The sequence below is a fragment of the Pristiophorus japonicus genome, chromosome 4 (assembly GCF_044704955.1).
Source record: "Pristiophorus japonicus isolate sPriJap1 chromosome 4, sPriJap1.hap1, whole genome shotgun sequence".
NCBI classification, from domain to species: Eukaryota; Metazoa; Chordata; class Chondrichthyes; family Pristiophoridae; genus Pristiophorus; species Pristiophorus japonicus.
Genome location: NC_091980.1, coordinates 274453420 through 274470330, shown reverse-complemented (window position 1 = coordinate 274470330; position 16911 = coordinate 274453420). Strand labels below are relative to the sequence as shown.

The 16911-nt window shown below is 40.6% G+C and overlaps 1 protein-coding gene across 2 annotated transcripts in view; it reads left to right on the top strand.

Moving 5' to 3' along the window:
- Positions 1–16911, top strand: part of cpsf2 (cleavage and polyadenylation specific factor 2) — a 59776-nt gene that overhangs the window by 26869 nt on the left and 15996 nt on the right. For both annotated transcript variants that reach the window (XM_070879481.1, XM_070879480.1), the window contains exons 10-13: positions 1806–2006; positions 7360–7512; positions 7636–7861; positions 9277–9585. In XM_070879481.1, coding sequence (XP_070735582.1) covers positions 1806–2006; positions 7360–7512; positions 7636–7861; positions 9277–9585 — 889 coding nt within the window. The remainder of the gene's footprint in view (positions 1–1805; positions 2007–7359; positions 7513–7635; positions 7862–9276; positions 9586–16911) is intronic.

The following is a 16911-nucleotide window of genomic DNA, read 5'->3' as shown; positions in this document are numbered from 1 at the left end:
GGTTATATAATTCACATTTAAAAGTTCTTAATTAGCTTTCGTGTGTTGACATGCCCTCTGGGTCGTTTCACTTCTCAAATAGAGGCAATTCATCTCTAATAGTTTAAGGCCCCTATTTTCGGCACGATTGTGCGCCGTTTTATTTTGGTGTGCGCTGTTTTTGGCGTGAAATCCTCCGTCTCCAACTTTCACCAACGTTTGTACATCGGCATCGACCGTGTGCGCCAGTTTAAAATTTTTGCTGCAGACACGAGTGAAAACTGAATCGGATGCCGTTTTTGTGCAGTTAAGCGATTTTGGCCATTCACGAATGTTTCCAGTACGGCACACACTGCCCAAAAGCACCGAAAATAAAATCTTCTATGAACTTAAGGAAATTGCGCGGCACACAAAAGGACATTGGGGCCAGGCAAAAGAAGACAAAATAAAGTACAAATGCATGAATTGTTTTTGACAGGGTACTCTGAAAATAACTTGGAAAGTAATTTCTGAGATTTTGGAGCGAGACAATGTAAAAAAACAAAAGTATAATTTTTTATTTAACACAAAGTTTTTCTAATTATTATAACGGGTCGAAGGAGTGCCGGCCGAGCAGAATCGCAAGCTCGGCCACACACAAGCACCAGAGGCCGGGCTGCTTTTGAAGTCGAGTTGTTCTTGTGCCGTGGAACTTCAACTCGCAGGGGGAGCAGGACCGGCAGCGCGGGCGGTGGGGGGCGGGGGGAGGGACATTCGGCCCAGTATTGGGTATAGCGGGGCGGCGAGGGGGAGCAGTCCTTTCTGGCCGGGGTTACAGCGGGGGGAACAATCCTTTCTGGCCGGGGTTGCAGTGGGGAAGCAGGCTTCAGCGGTCAGTGTGTCTCTGGTTGCCCTGGCAACCTCAACTTTTCGCACATACCCACAGAGTTTTTGGCGTACACTTGAAGTTCCGCCCCCAGAATTAACTTTGGGTTGTGGGGCGCAAAAATTCCATTTTACTTTGGGGGAAGTTGTGATTTTTTTGGGGGGTGCGCAATCGGGCAAAATAAATTATGCGTTATTGTACGCGGGCGGCAAAAATCGGAAAAGTGGAAAATAGGGGCCTAAAAGTTTAATTGAATGTGACACGAAGTTATTCAGAAACTAATCAAACTTTAGATGAGTAATTACATAACTATATTACATAAATTTAAAATTCGCTTGATTACATGGCTGAGTTTGTGATACAAAGAATGGGAAAAGCCATTTGCGCTGTCTAATCCATTGCTTTCACAGACCGTATTATGGACGTGCCTTCATTTAATCACCTCAGCATGTTCTGCAAATTGTAACCTGCTCCCCAAGCTCGCCAAGTAAAACTGCAATATCTATCCAATTACACTTCCATTATTAAAGCCTGGCCTTCCATTCATGATCTTTGCCTGATTCAAAAGTACAAAAACTGTCTGTTATATATTAAAAAATGATGAGTGGTCTTAGGATTCCAAAGGTAATGCTGTCACTGCAACGCAACGTTATGTGATAATTTGAACACAATGGGGTGCTTCCTAACGTTATAATTATTTTTTGTATTATCTAAAAAAAATATTTTCAAACTGATTCTTTATATAACGCACAAGTTTTTAAAATTATTATAACCGTATACACAGGCAGAGTTTTGACAGAAAGTAAGACTTTGCATAGGGCCACTGCATGTTTAGAATTTAGGTGGAATTCTTTAAATTTCACTCTGAACAGTGTTGTGTTAGTTTAAGCTGTATTTGCTATGGTTCTTTTCTTTGTTTGGATCTAAATTAATGGTGTCCTGGATTGTGTTTTCCTTGAAGGCGAGATGTTGACTCCAGTGATGAGAGTGATGTGGAAGAAGACTTGGACCAACCACTGGCTGGAAAAACCAAACACGATCTCATGATGAAAAGTGAGAGCAGTCGCAAAGGAAGCTTCTTTAAACAGGCTAAAAAATCATACCCCATGTTCCCGGCTAGTGAAGAGAGAGTGAAGTGGGACGAATATGGAGAAATAATAAGGTATATCCGACAGACCTAACTCCTAAAAGGGCCATTTTCTTCATAAACCACTTTTGTTCAAATATAGAAAACCATTTCATGCGTTTGCAAATGGTGCTTTAAATTTCTTAAATCAATGTAGAGAAACATCCTGAGATACTTTTCTGTTTATGCAATTTTTGAGTGCGAACAGCAGGTTTCCTTCTCTCAAGGACATTTGTGAACCAATTGGGTTTTTACGACAATCTGGCAGCTTCATTGTCATTTTTATTGATACCAGCTTTTTATTTTAAGATTTTTTTTTAACTGAATTCAAATTCTCAAACTGCCATTGCAGTAGCATCACCACTATATCACCAGACCTGCACTACTTTCACAGAGGAAGAAAGGAATGATGGATGACATGATGGGAGAATTAGGAGAGGTGACCAAAAGCTTGGTAGAAGCTATGGGTCTTGAGAAGGCCTTTAAAGGAAGAGAATGAGTTCTTATCTAGACTGCATTGCCTGAAAGGGCGGTGGAAGCAGATTCAGTAATAACTTTCAAAGGGAATTGGATAAATACTTGAAGGGAAACAATTTGCCGGGTTGTGAGGAAAGGGCAGGGGAGTGGAACTAATTGGATAGCTCTTTCAAAAAGCCAGCATAGGCACAATGGGCTGACTGGCCTACTTCTGCACTGTATCACTCTTATGATTCTATGATAAAGATGATGGGGTTTATGTAGGAAATTCCAGACTGAGACGGCTTGTAGGTTCTGTCGCCTGTGGTGGAGCACAGGAAGGGGCAATTCTGGAGTTCAGGGATAATCTCTACTCTCAAAATCTCAACAGTGGACAGGAGGCACAAGAGGAAACATAATACTTGAGACAAGTGACATACATATATGCAAGTTAAGTGGTTATTGTTTGGGAACACAGGGAACAGTTTGTTGAGCACAGAAGAAGTCTTTTAAGGGAAAATTGGATAGATATTTGAAGTAGATAAAAATTCAGGGAGAGAAACAGTAGATCAGTGGGATTAGCTTTACATGCTCCAACAAAAGCTGTCACAGACACGAGGGACTGAATGACCTCCTCCTGTGATATACTTTCATGGTTTTCAGGTTTGCCACACAATTTTTACATAAAAACAATGACTTTTATATGATGAAACTTCTGCTGAAAAGGTTCTAGTATCTACTGTATAGTCACACAATGTTTGCGCCAAAAAAGTAACACTTTCATGGCATATATACTATATATGGGGCCGAATTTGTGGTTGGTATGACAGCATGCTCTGAAAGTATGCCATCATACCATCTTTGAAATGAACAGCAAGTTCGGGATTTCGCATGCGCTAAATGCCAAACTTGGATTTTGTCAAGTTTCAACTTGACAGATCATCCACTCCGACATTGAAATTCTAATTGCTGGTGCAGAGTTGGGCTAATTGCCCACCAACTGCCCAGTAATTATGTATGAAAATGTTATGGCTGCTGCAAACAGACACAGGGAATACCTCCTCCAATATATATTTAATTTTAAAAGTTTAAACTACAGCCAATCTTTCAAGCTTACCATCATGTGGATGCTGTTCTGAATGAGGCTGCTATCTTTGCGATTCTGAGGCTGGAAATTGAAGTATTTATATAAGGCCCACAGGATTATTACAGTTATATTTATTGTCCATGGAAAGTATTTTTTGTATAAAATAGATTTTTGAAGAAAGCATTATTCTCCAGTTTCTAAAATGGTTTGCTGGGAGGAAAGAAATGAAAATGTAGACGACTTGCAAAATAACAATGCATACTGAACACACCCAGACCCCAAAATCACAAATTGAAGTATATTTTCGAAGTGCTGAATTTTAACTGAGTAGCCCTATGATCTCTAATGGTATTAATTGTTTTTATTGATTGGAGCACTGGCTCACGTGATCCCAGGTACATTTACGCACACAGTGTGCCCCTGGGATCTGTGGGTCACTACGCTGCCCTCTACTCCACAGTGTCTGACAGCAATCACTCGGAGAAGGGATCCCAGCCGGTAAGTGCGCACTCAGTTCAGATGCCAGCAGCGAAATCCTTAGTACGCTGCCGACAGCAAAACCAGGCCCATGTATTTCCTTGCCACGTTACGAAGCATTTTGCCGTTCTTAACCACATGATGGCACTATATCCCAGTTTGTTTTACAATATAGCACTTCCTTCTCAAATTTAGAGTTTTCAGCAACTTTTCATAAAAAAATCTATTTGTGAAGGTTCTCTGAGTGCAGATTATTCTTGAATTACAGAATTATGGGAACAGTATCTGAGATTTTTCTGACTGCTAAAATTAAGTATTTAAATAGATATGGATCTACACCTTCACATATTCTTGTAATTCACTAAATGTCACTGATCTCAAATTTGGACTTTGTGGAAATTTGAATAGTACTTTAGTACAACCTTCCATTATTATTTAATTTCTTACATTGTGACTTTTCCAGAAAAACTTTTTTTGTTCCCGGGTAACTCAAAATCTGGACACTTAAGTAGTCGGGAAGCATACAGTGCTAGACTTCCCCCATGATCTCAAGGTTAAATCTTCAGTGCAGTGTTGTCATAAATCTATGTAAAGATCGCAACTGTATTAACTTGCTTTGTCCTTTTTAATTTTGGACATGAGTGGGGATCTTAGCTGGCATCATCCATTCATCCGTCTCATATTTTGTGTCTTGGATGACAAATGCTCCTGTCAAGTAAACCTGGCCTGAGTAATGGTTTCCTGGGCTAATGCACCAGCAACAACATGTCAAACATGAATGTGATAAAACACTAGATTTTACAAATACAGATACCTTCAACCATGCAAATCTTGGCTTAGTTGCTTTGCTTTGAGGACAACTTTCAGAAAAATATGGCCTTATCATGAATGTTCAAGTGATGTGAGATACCTGTGTATAATTATTCTCCTAGCATTACTTTATGTGCAATGTGCATGATCCATTAGCTCTTTGTGGACCGATCATCTATGCTGGGGCATGATGTTATTTTAATCTGTTGGATTTCTACCGATCATTTCACTATTGCTGTCTACAATGAACCACTTTGATTATGTCTTCTTGTTAATGTTTGAGCGGTTTATTCTTGTATATGTCTCCCTGAGACATCAGTCGTCAAAACCAAAGAATTAGGAATTGTAACTGCAACCTGAAAAATGTATCTCAATTTTATACCTTTTCCTTTCTCCCTCCAATATTACATTGCAGGTGCTATGTGGTGCTCAACTGTTCTATATATTTTTTGAAAGGTGTTCATTCACAGCAAGCGGAATTAGTTGCTAAATATATTCAAGATGTTCAGCTTTATGTTGCAAATGTTAGGTTTTTTTTGCACTCGGCAATAGCGAATTGAGAGTGTAGCAAATGCACACAGCTTGAAATCCCTTCAGCGCTCATGGCTGTCCTGAGTGCCCTTAACATTCTGTTTCAGCAAAGTTGTGCAACAACAGTTTTTTTTCCAACAAAAGCTCTATAAATATACTTCATGTAAAGCAAACTCATTATTTGCTGAAAAATACAAAATTGCATCAGTAGAGTTATGGTTTGTGTATTTTTTCAAAGCAAGCAGAATTTGGCTTGCTTCCGCCTTATCCTTGACCTTTATGCCATCACAGAAGTGCAGAATCATGTTGCTACTGTACTCTGTCTCAGCTTCCTGATTTGCCATTATTCCCCACTCCCTCCTGTTTTGCACCACTTAAAGCAATGAACATATGGGGAAGGGAATGGGGGGCGCACTGGTAGCTGAGGTCAAGTGGGACATGTAGTCTAGCCAAAGAAATGGCATAAAGAAGGTGGGGATGCTATGATCTAGAGGTCAACTGTTGGACAATGGAAAGTTTTATATTTTTTTTAATTTATAAGCATTTTTAAATAAAATGTGTTGGTTGGACAGACATACATAATCCTCTCCTACTAAATTTGTTGAAAACGCCAGAGATGAGAAATGAATTAAGTGCAAAATCATATCATGGATAGTGTCATCAAAAGAGTTAAATTTACCTGCTCCTCTGTGAATAGGTGAGGTACTGAACCTTACCAGCAAGTTGTACTCTATTTGACAGATGGGTGGTGTGGGTTTTTTCATACGGTGAAGCAACTAATGTCAAGTTTCATTTCATGAGAGAAATGCTGTTTCTGCTATAGTTTAAAACAAATCATCTTTCCCATTATAGCACTTTAACTGTAAAGTTAATTTAATCATTGAGATTGAGAACAACTGTTCAGCTACCTCTGCTTTGTGGCGCAAACATGCTTTCCCCAAGTTTACCCCTGCCCTTACCCTGAATCCGTGCCTGCCTCTAGTTTCTTTTCTGCTCATACCCTCTCTGAGTTCATCTTTTCCACGAGATTCACCTGTTGCACTCCTGACCTCATTCTGACTAAACTGTTGACCATCGAATTTCCCTTCCTGGCACCCATGCTAGCTGACAATATAAATCGTTCTTTCCTCAGGTACAATCCCCTCTCTTTCAAAACAACCTTTATCACCCTTCCTCAAAATCCCATCCTTGACCCGTCTTGTCCTTGCACATTACAGCCCCATCTCCAATCTCACTTTCCTCTCCAAAGTCCTTGAACCTGTGCCCTTCTTTCCTGCAACTCCATGTTTGAACCTCTCCAGGCAGGTTTCTGTCCCTGCTATAGCACTGAAGAAACCCTAATCAAAGTCACAAATTATATTCTCAGTGATTGTGACCATGGTGTAATCTCCTCCTCCTCGACCTGTGTGCAGCTTTTAACATAGCTGCCCACACCAGCCTCCTCCAACCTTTTTGACCAAGATTTTAGTTACCATTCCTAATATCTCCTTTGCTTCTGTGTCCATTTGTATCTGATTATGCTTCTATGAAATGCTTTGGGATGTTTTTCTATGTAAATGCAAGTTGTTATCTGGTTTCGAACTGCTTTCGAAAAGGCTTGCTTGTCCAGATGTATGGTGCAGGGAGACCTAAAAGAAGAGGAAAAGGGGAGAACATCTTGTAAGGCAACTGATCTTTAGCCCATCCCCCTATATATTTTTAATATTTACACATGAAGCAATAAAGCTGCTTTACATCTGTCTGGGTTGATCAGAGAATGACAACTCCTGCTTGTAGCCTCATTGGATCTGAGCAAGTATTGGTTTGGTCCAAGGTCGTTGATGCTTGACCCTCGACAGCTTCATTGAAATCTGCCATATTTCTCATTATATATAGACAACTGACTTCTCTTCTGCTGTCGAGACTTAAAAAAAAAACCTTAATTTTAACATTATATTTGATGCATACATAAGCAGATGTGAAATCCAAAATTGAACTTCCTTTTTCTGTGATTCCTCATTGGTGTTTATTGCTGCTTCTTTATTTCAGATCTGAGGATTTCTTGGTTCCTGAACTTCAGGCAGCAGAAGAAGAAAAGAGCAAACTCGATTCTGGTCTGAGCAATGGTGAGGAGCCTATGGATCAGGATCTGTCTGATGTTCCTACAAAGTGTGTCTCAGCAACAGAAACCATAGAAATCAGGTTGGTAATTTCTTAACGTTTGAAAGCGATATGTCTTGTACAGGTATACCGAAAAGCTGCTAATTTTTCTTCTACTAAGAAGAAATGTACCGGTTCATCAAGTAATTTGCCTTTATCTTACAGAGCCAGAGTGACTTACATTGATTACGAAGGACGCTCAGATGGTGACTCTATTAAAAAAATTATTAATCAGATGAAACCCCGGCAGTTGATTATTGTTCATGGACCCCCAGAGTCCAGCCAAGATCTTGCTGAATCGTGCAAAGGATTTGGTGGAAAGGAGATTAAAATTTACACACCGAAGCTTCAGGAAACAATAGATGCTACTAGTGAGACTCATATCTACCAGGTAATATCATTTGAAGAGTAATATAGTACATGGATATCAATTGCTGGCTATTCAGATTGCTGCCTTTAAGCTCATTTTAAATGATATTGTAGGCAGAATAATAACTGATAAGTGCCAATTTCGAGTCGGTTCAATCCCTGCAGGTTCAATCCCTACTTTTGGACTTCAGTAAATAATCTCGGCTGACAACTACATGGCAGTATTGAATGAGTGCTACATTGCTTTCAGATGTGATATTAAACCAAGGTCCCGTTTACCTGTGTAGATGGGACTAAAAGATCCTACGGTGTTATTCAAAGAAGAGCAGGGAGTTCTCCCAGTGCCCTGGCCAACGTTTAAATCCCTTAGCGAACACTGCCAAAAATAGCATAACTAGCCATTCATTTAATTACAGTTTTTGGGACCTAATTGTGTGCGAATTGGCTGCCACGTTTGCCTATATAACAATAGTGGCTACACTTTAAAAAGTAAGCTGTGAATTCCTTTGGAGGGACTAAATAAGAACAAGTTCTTTCTTCCTTTAAAATATTTAAAGAAAATTAGAAGTAACAATACAATTTCTTGAGTTCTGCAGTTTCCCAAAAGCCAAAACTATAATGCACCACAACTTTTTCAACATGCTGCTTAAATTATTGGATCCAAAGTAGATAATCTTGAGTGGTTGATTGTATCTTCATACTTTTGGAAAGATAACTTGTATGTGAGATTCTCAAATGAGATAGAAATTAATACTAATTTGAAGCTTCAAACCGCAACACATCTGCCTTGAATAAACAGGATTTATTAATTTAACTCCGTTATCGCAGTAGCCTCAATTCTTTGGAAGTCTGCTGGAAGACCTACATATTTCTGAAATTGATTTTACGTGAAGCCAAAGTTTGATATTTTCCAAAGCAAATTAGAGAAACACAAATAGTAAGATGCTTATCAGTTGAGGAAATTGAATCCTTCAGGGTGTTGGCATTGCAATTAGATTTATTCAAAGATTAAAATTGTGTTAAAGTGAAGGACACAATAACCATAGCCGAAAGTATAAAGTAAACCGAGAAACTACTGAATTATTGCTCAGTACTTTGATATATTATAAAAATTTGTTTAAAATTCTTATCAATGAGGAAAGCATTCAAAAATACATTAGAAATAAACTCTAAAACAACTTCAGTAAAATGAACATACTGACTAATTTAAATTCCAGCAATGTCATCTTTCGATCATGTTTCAAGAAAGGTTTAATATATATTTAATTTGTAGATTTTATGTTGTGTATCAAAATATTATAGTTTCCTATACATAGTAGCTTATTGCTAAATTGCTCTGTCTTTGCATAACTGGCACAGGCACGATGGGCTGAATGGCCTCCTTCTGTGCTGTATCATTCTTTGATTTCCTAATGTTTTCATATTTCATTCTCACAGGTTAGACTAAAGGATTCTTTAGTCAGTTCTCTTCAGTTCTGTAAAGCAAAGGATGCAGAGTTAGCCTGGATAGATGGTGTCTTGGACATGAGGGTGTCAAAGGTAGATACTGGGGTCATTCTGGAAGAAGGGGAGTTAAGAGAGGATGAAGAAGGGGAAATGCAGGTTGATGCTCCCTCATCTACACATAGCTCTGACCAAGTTGCAGCTCAACAAAAAGCGATGAAGAGTCTCTTCGATGATGATGAGAAAGAGGCCAATGAAGATCTAGATGTAATTCCCACGCTGGAACCATTGTCACCAAATGAGGTATGGAAATGACATTGAGATACTGTGCGTTTATAGATCGCAAACATTAATTTTCCTGCAAATCAGACCATAACCAAGGTTCATTGGACATTACAAATAATGGGAATTATTGAAGTCCTATACTGATAAGAGTCTTTATGGTTAAAAACAAGTACTGATATTTTTTTTATAAGCATTATATATTGGCATTTAAGTAACACAGTCGTTCCATTATTCTTCCAGCTTTTGTTTAAAGATAAATGTTACATTATTGTTTTGGATTGCAAATTATGTTCTAGCTTCCTTTTGCACATACTGTGTATCAGTATCTGTCAGTCAGCAGAAGTCTGGAAACAGGTACATGATGGAGAGAATAATGGGGCTAAAGAAGTATAACTTAATTTAAATTAAGACAAATTTATCTCTTCAGTATACACATCTATAGGTTATTAAACTTTGGAAATCTCACATTTCATTATAGGCCAAATGTAGTTTTTTCACACACGACTGTTACAAGTCAGTAATTGATAAGCAGTAAGCCTGAGGATTGGGAGGATTTTAGAATTCAGCAAAGGAGGACCAAGAAATTGATAAAGATAATAGAATGAGAGTAAACTAGCGAGAGACATAACAGACTGTAAAAGCTTCTATAGGTATATAAAAAGGAAAAGATTAGCAAAAGTAAATGTGGGTCCCTTACAGGCTGAGACAGGAGATATTATAATGGGGAATAAGGAAATGACAGAGAAATTAAACAAATACTTTGTGTCTGACTTCATGGAAGAAGACGCAAAAAACCTTATGGAAATAGTGGAGAACCAAGGGTCTAGCAAGAATGAGAACTGAAAGAAATTAGTATCAGTAAAAAATAGTACTAGAGAAATTAATGGGACTGAAAGCCGACAAATCCCCTGGACCTGATGGCCTACATCCTAGGGTTTTGAAAGAGGTGGCTATAGAGATAGTGGGTGTATTGGTTGTCATCTTCCAAAATGCCATAGATTCTAGAATGGTTCCTGCGGATTGGAAAGTAGCAAATATAACCCCGCTATTTAGGGAGAGGGAGAGAGAAAACGGGGAACTACAGACCAGTTAGCCTGACAACAGTCGTCGGGAAAATGCTAGAATCTATTATTAAGGACGTGATAACAGGGCACTTAGAAAATAATAATAGGATTGGGCAGAGTCAAAGCGGATTTATGAAAGGGAAATCATGTTTGACAAATCTGTTAAAAAGTTTTTTGAGAGCAGAATAGATAAAGGGGTACCAATGGCTGTGATGTATTTGGATTTTCAGAAGGCATTTAATAAGGGGCCACACAAAGTTATTAAACAAAATTACGGCTCATGGGATTGTTGGTAATATGCTAGCATGGATTTTGAGAATTGGTTAACGGATAGAAAACAGAGAGTAGGAATAAAGTGGTCATTTTTAAGTTGGTAGACTATAACTAGTGGGGTATGCAAGGATCAGTGCTTGGGCCTCAGCTATTCACAATCTATAATCAATGATTTAGATGAGGGGACCAAATGTAATATATCCAAGTTTGCTGATGATATGAAGCTAAGTGGGAATATAAGTTGTGAGGAGGATGCAAAGAGGCTTCAAGGGGATATAGACATTACAACAGTGACTACATGTCCAAAAAAGTACTTCATTGGCTGTAAAGCGCTTTGGGATGTCCGGTGGTTGTGAAAGACGCTATAGAAATGCAAGTCTTTCTTTCTAAGTGATTGGGAAAGAACATGGCAAATGGAATATAATGTGGAGAAATGTGAAGTTATCCACTTTGGTAGGAAAAATAGATAAGCAGAGTATTTTTAAATGGTGAGAGATTGGGAAATGTTGGTGTTCAGAGGGACCTGGGTGTCCTTGTACACGAATCGCTGAAAGTTAACATGCAGGTACAGCAAGCAACTAAGAAAGCAAATGGTATGTTGGCCTTTATTACAAGAGGATTTGAGTATCAGAGTAAAGATATCTTATTGTAATTATATAGGGCCCTGGTGAGACCACACCGAGAGTATTTTGTACAGTTTTGATCTCCTTATGGCAAGGATTTTCTTGCCATAAAGGGAGTGCAACAAAGGTTCAACAGACTGATTCCGAGAATGGGGGGATTGTCCTATGAAGAGATATTGAGTAGACTAGGCCGATATTCGCTAGAGTTTAGTAAAATGAGAGGTGATCTCATTCAAACATACAAAATTCTTACAGCTCTTGACAGGGTAGATGCAGGGAGGATGTTTCTCCTGGCTGGGGTGTTTAGAACCAGGGGTCAAGTCTGAGAATAAGGGGTCGGCCATTTAGGACTGGGATGAGAAATTTCTTCACTCAGAGGCTGATGAATCTTTGAAATTCTCTACCCCAGCGGGCTGTGGAGGCTCAGTTGTTGAGTATAAAGATATTTGGATATTAAGGGAATCACGGGATATGGGGATAGCGCAGGAAAGTTGAGTTGAGGTAGAAAATCAGCCATGATCTTATTGAATGGCGGAGCAGGCTCGAGGGGCCGAATGGCCTACTCCTGCTCCAGTTTCTTGTGTTCTTATGATACAAATAAGCTAGGAATTGAAATATATAGTTTATTTGATTCCCATATATGGCTAAAAATATCTGAAGTGAGAGAAAAAAATCTGAGTTGGCAGCGCATTTCAGTTCCCTAACTTGACAGCGAATGTCTTGTGTATTTAAAATTAAGTGTCAAGATATGTGTATTGTTAGAAAGACTTTGATGTCAAGAGCATCTTGTTATTGGCTTATCAGTGTTTTATCTCCTCTTCAGCATGTAATTGAGTTGAGTGACTGGGCACAATAGATTAAAGCTTGTAAAGAGTCTGTGAAATTTAATAGTTGGTGATGTGACTGAAACCTAAATTTAATTAAAATTTACAAGTCTAATTATTATTCAGCCTTTGCCCTTGCCAGAAACCATAACTGTTTATGGGGAAAAAAGACTCCTGATGCAGTCAAAGTACGAGTCTGTTTTATTATCATCCATCTCGCTTCCCAAATCCATGACCATCTTTCACTGAACTCAATGTTTCGAACTGGTTTTCACCTCTGTCACAGTATCGAAACGGCTCTCATCAGAGTCACAAATGATATCCGTTGTGACTGTGACAAAAGTAATCCTTCCTTGCTCTTCTGGACCTATCTGCAGCCTTTGACACAGTTGACCACTCCATCCTCCTCCAATGCCTCTCCACCATCATCCATCTAGATGGGACTGCACTCGCCGGGTTCCATTCTTATCTATCTAATCCTAACCAGAAAATCTCCTGCAATGGCTTCTCTTCCCACTCCCACATCGTTACCTCTGGTGTCCCCCAAGGATCTATCCTTGGCCCCCTTCTATTTCTCATCTATATGCTGTCCCTTGGTGATATAATCTGAAAATACAGAGTCAGTTTCCACATGTACGCTGACGACACCCAGCTCTACCTCTCCACCACTTCTCTCGACCCCTGCTTGGTATCTAAATTGTCAGATTGCTTGTCCGACATCCAGTACTTGATGAGCAGAAATTTTCTCCAAATGAAACATAGAAACATTGAAAATAGCTGCATGAGTAGGCCATTCGGCCCTTCGAACCTGCACCACCATTCAATGAGATCATGGCTGATTATTCACCTCATTACCCCTTTCCTGCTTTCTCTCCAGACCCCTTGATCCCTTTAGCCGTAAGGACCATATCTAACTCCCTCTTGATTATATCTAACAAACTGGCATCAACAACTCTCTGCAGTAGAGAATTGCACAGGTTAACAACTCTGAGTGAACAAGTTTCTCCTCATCTCGGTCCAAAATGGCTTACCCCTTATCTTTAGACTGTGACCCCTGGTTCTGGACTTCCCCAACGTCGGGGACATTCTTCTTGAATCTAACCTGTCCCGTCCCGTCAGAATTTTATATGTTTCTTTGAGATCCCCTCTCATTCTTCTAAACTCCAGTGAATGTAGGTCCAGTCGACCCAGTCACTCCTCATATGTCAGTCCTGCCATCCTGGGAATCAGTCTGGTGAACCTTCGCTGCACTCAATCAATAGCAAGAATGTCATTTCTCAGATTAGGAGACCAAAACTGAACACAATATTCCAGGTGAGGCCTCACCAAGGCCCTGTACAACTGCAGTAAGATCTCCCTGCTCCTATACTCAAATCCTCTCGCTATGAAGGCCAACATGCCATTTGTCATCTTCACCGCCTGCTGCACCTGCATGCAAACTTTCAATGACTGATGTACCATGATACCCAGGTCTCGTTGCACCTCCCCTTTTCCTAATCTGCTGCCATTCAGATAATATTCTGTCTTCATGTTTTTGCCACCAAAGTGGATAACCTCACATTTATCTACATTATACTGCATCTGCCATGCATTTGCCCACTCACTTAACGTGTCCAAGTCACCCTGCAGCCTCTTAGCATCCTCCTCACAGCTCACACCGCCACCCAGTTTAGTGTCATCTGCAAACTTGGAGATATTATACTCAATTCCTTCATCTAAATCATTGATGTGTATTGTAAATAGCTGGGGTCCCAGCACTGAGCCCTGCGGCACCCCACTAGTCACTGCCTGCCATTCTGAAAAGGATCCGTTTATCCCGACCCTCTGCTTTCTGTCTGCCAACCAGTTCTCTATCTTCGTCAATACATTACCCCCAATACCATGTGCTTTAATTTTTCACACCAATCTCTTGTGTGGGACCTTGACAAAAGCCTTTTGAAAGTCCAAATACACCACATCCACTGGTTCTCCCTTGTCCACTCTACTAGTTACATCCTCAAAAAATTCTAGAAGATTTGTCAAGCATGATTTCCCTTTCATAAATCTATGCTGACTTGGACCGATCCTGTCACTGCTTTCCAAATGCACTGCTATTTCATCTTTAATAATTGATTCCAGCAGTTTTCCCACTACTGATGTCAGGCTAACCGGTCTATAATTCCTTGTTTTCTCTCTCCCTCCTTTTTAAAAAAAATGGTGTTATATTAGCTACCCTCCAGTCCATAGGAACTGATCCAGAGTCGATAGACTGTTGGAAAATGATCACCAATGCATCCACTATTTCTAGGGCCACTTCCTTAATTACTCTGGGATGCAGACTATGAGGTCCTGGGGATTTATTGGCCTTCAATCCCATCAATTTCTCCAACACAATTTCCTGACTAATTAAGGATTTCCTTTAGTTCCTCCTTCTCGCTAGACCCTCAGTCTCCTAGTATTTCCAGAAGGCTATTTGTGTCTTCCTTCGTGAAGACAGAACCAAAGTATTTGTTCAATTGGTCTGCCATTTCTTTGTTCCCCATTATAAATTCACCTGATTCTGACTGCAAGGGACCTACGTTTGTCTTCACTAATCTTTTTCTCTTCACATATCTATAGAAGCTTTTGCAGTCAGTTTTTATGTTCCCAGCAAGCTTCCTCTCATACTCTATTTTTCCCCTCCTAATTAAACCCTTTGTCCTCCTCTGCTGAATTCTAAATTTCTTCCAGTCCTCAGGTTTGCTGCTTTTTCTGCCAATTTATATGCCTCTTCCTTGGATTTAACACTATCCCTAATTTCCCTTGTTAGCCACGATTGAGCCACCTTCCCCATTTTATTTTTACTCCAGACAGGAATGTACAATTGTTGAAGTTCATCCATGTGATCTATAAATGTCTGCCATTGCCTATGCACCGTCAATCTTTAAGTATCATTTGCCAGTCTATTCTAGCCAATTCACGTCTCATACCATCGGAGTTACCTTTCCTTAAGTTCAGGACCCTAGTCTCTGAATTAACTGTGTCACTCTCCATCTTAATAAAGAATTCTACCGTATTATGGTCACTCTTCCTCAAGGGGCCTCGCACAATAAGATTACTAATTAGTCCTTTCTCATTACACATCACCCAGTCTAGGATGGCCAGCCCTCTAGTTGGTTCCTCGACATATTGGTCTAGAAAACCATCCCTAATACACTCCAGGAAATCCTCCTCCACCATACTGCTACCAGTTTGGTTAGCCCAATCTATATGTAGATTAAAGTCGCCCATGATAACTGCTGCTGTACCTTTATCGCACGCATCCCTAATTTCTTGTTTGATGTTGTCCCCAACCTCACTACTACTGTTTGGTGGTCTGTACACAACTCCCACTAGCGTTTTCTGCCCTTTGGTGTTCCGCAGCTTTAACCATACAGATTCCACATCATCCAAGCTAATGTCCTTCCTTACTATTGCGTTAATTTCCTCTTGAACCCGCATCGCTACCCCAACTCCTTTTCCTTTCTGTCTATCCTTCCTGAATGTTGAATACCCCTGGATGTTGAGTTCCCAGCCTTGGTCACCCTGGAGCCATGTCTCCGTAATCCCAATTATATCATATTCGTTAATAGCTGCCTGCGCAGTTAATTCGTCCACCTTATTACGAATACTCCTCGCATTGAGGCACAGAGCCTTCAGGCTTGTCTTTTTGACACATTTTGTCCCTTTAGACTTTTGATTTTTGTCTTGGGTTTCTCTGCCCTCCACTTTTACTTTTTTCTGTGGAATTCTCTACCGCAGAGAGTTGTTGATGCCGGATGTCAAGCCCCCAGCCCAGGCCACCCCGGAGCCACGCCCCCGCGACGCCAACCACACCACATCCACCAACCGCCATCTGTGCAGTCAACCCGTCCACTCCACTCTAAACACTCCCCGCACTGAGGCACAGAGCCCCCAGGCCCGCCCCTCCAACACACTTCGCCCCCCCCAGACCTTCGCTGCAATGTGGCCCCTCCTGCCCCCCGCCCTGGGTTTCTCCGCCCCCTCCACTTCCACCACTCTCCCCTCCATCCCCCGCCCCCGTCTCCTCTCAAATTCCCTCTGCCTCCTCGCACAGGCAGGTAACCTTCTGGGGCAGGGAATTTTAGCCCCCAGCGTGGAAGTCCTGCTCCTGCCGCAGAATTGGCCTTACCACCCCTCAATGGAAGTGGAGTGCAATTTCCCACACTCCACTTCCTTTGGGGGCAGTTACCGGGGCACGACTGGATGCTCCTGTGACAGTTGGAACAAGATCGGTCCAAGTCAGCATGGGTTTGTGAAAGGGACATCATGCTTGACAAGTCTTCTGGAGTTTTTTGAGGATGTAACTAGCAGAGTGGACAAAGGAGAACCAGTGGATGTGGTGTATTTGGACTTTCAAAAGGCTTTTGACAAGGTCCCACACAAGAGATTGGTGTGCAAAATCAAAGCACATGGTATTGGAGGTAATGTACTGATGTGGATAGAGAACTGGTTACATAGAAACATAGAAAATAGGTGCAGGAGCAGGCCATTCAGCCCTTCTAGCCTGCACCGCCATTCAATGAGTTCATGGCTGAACAT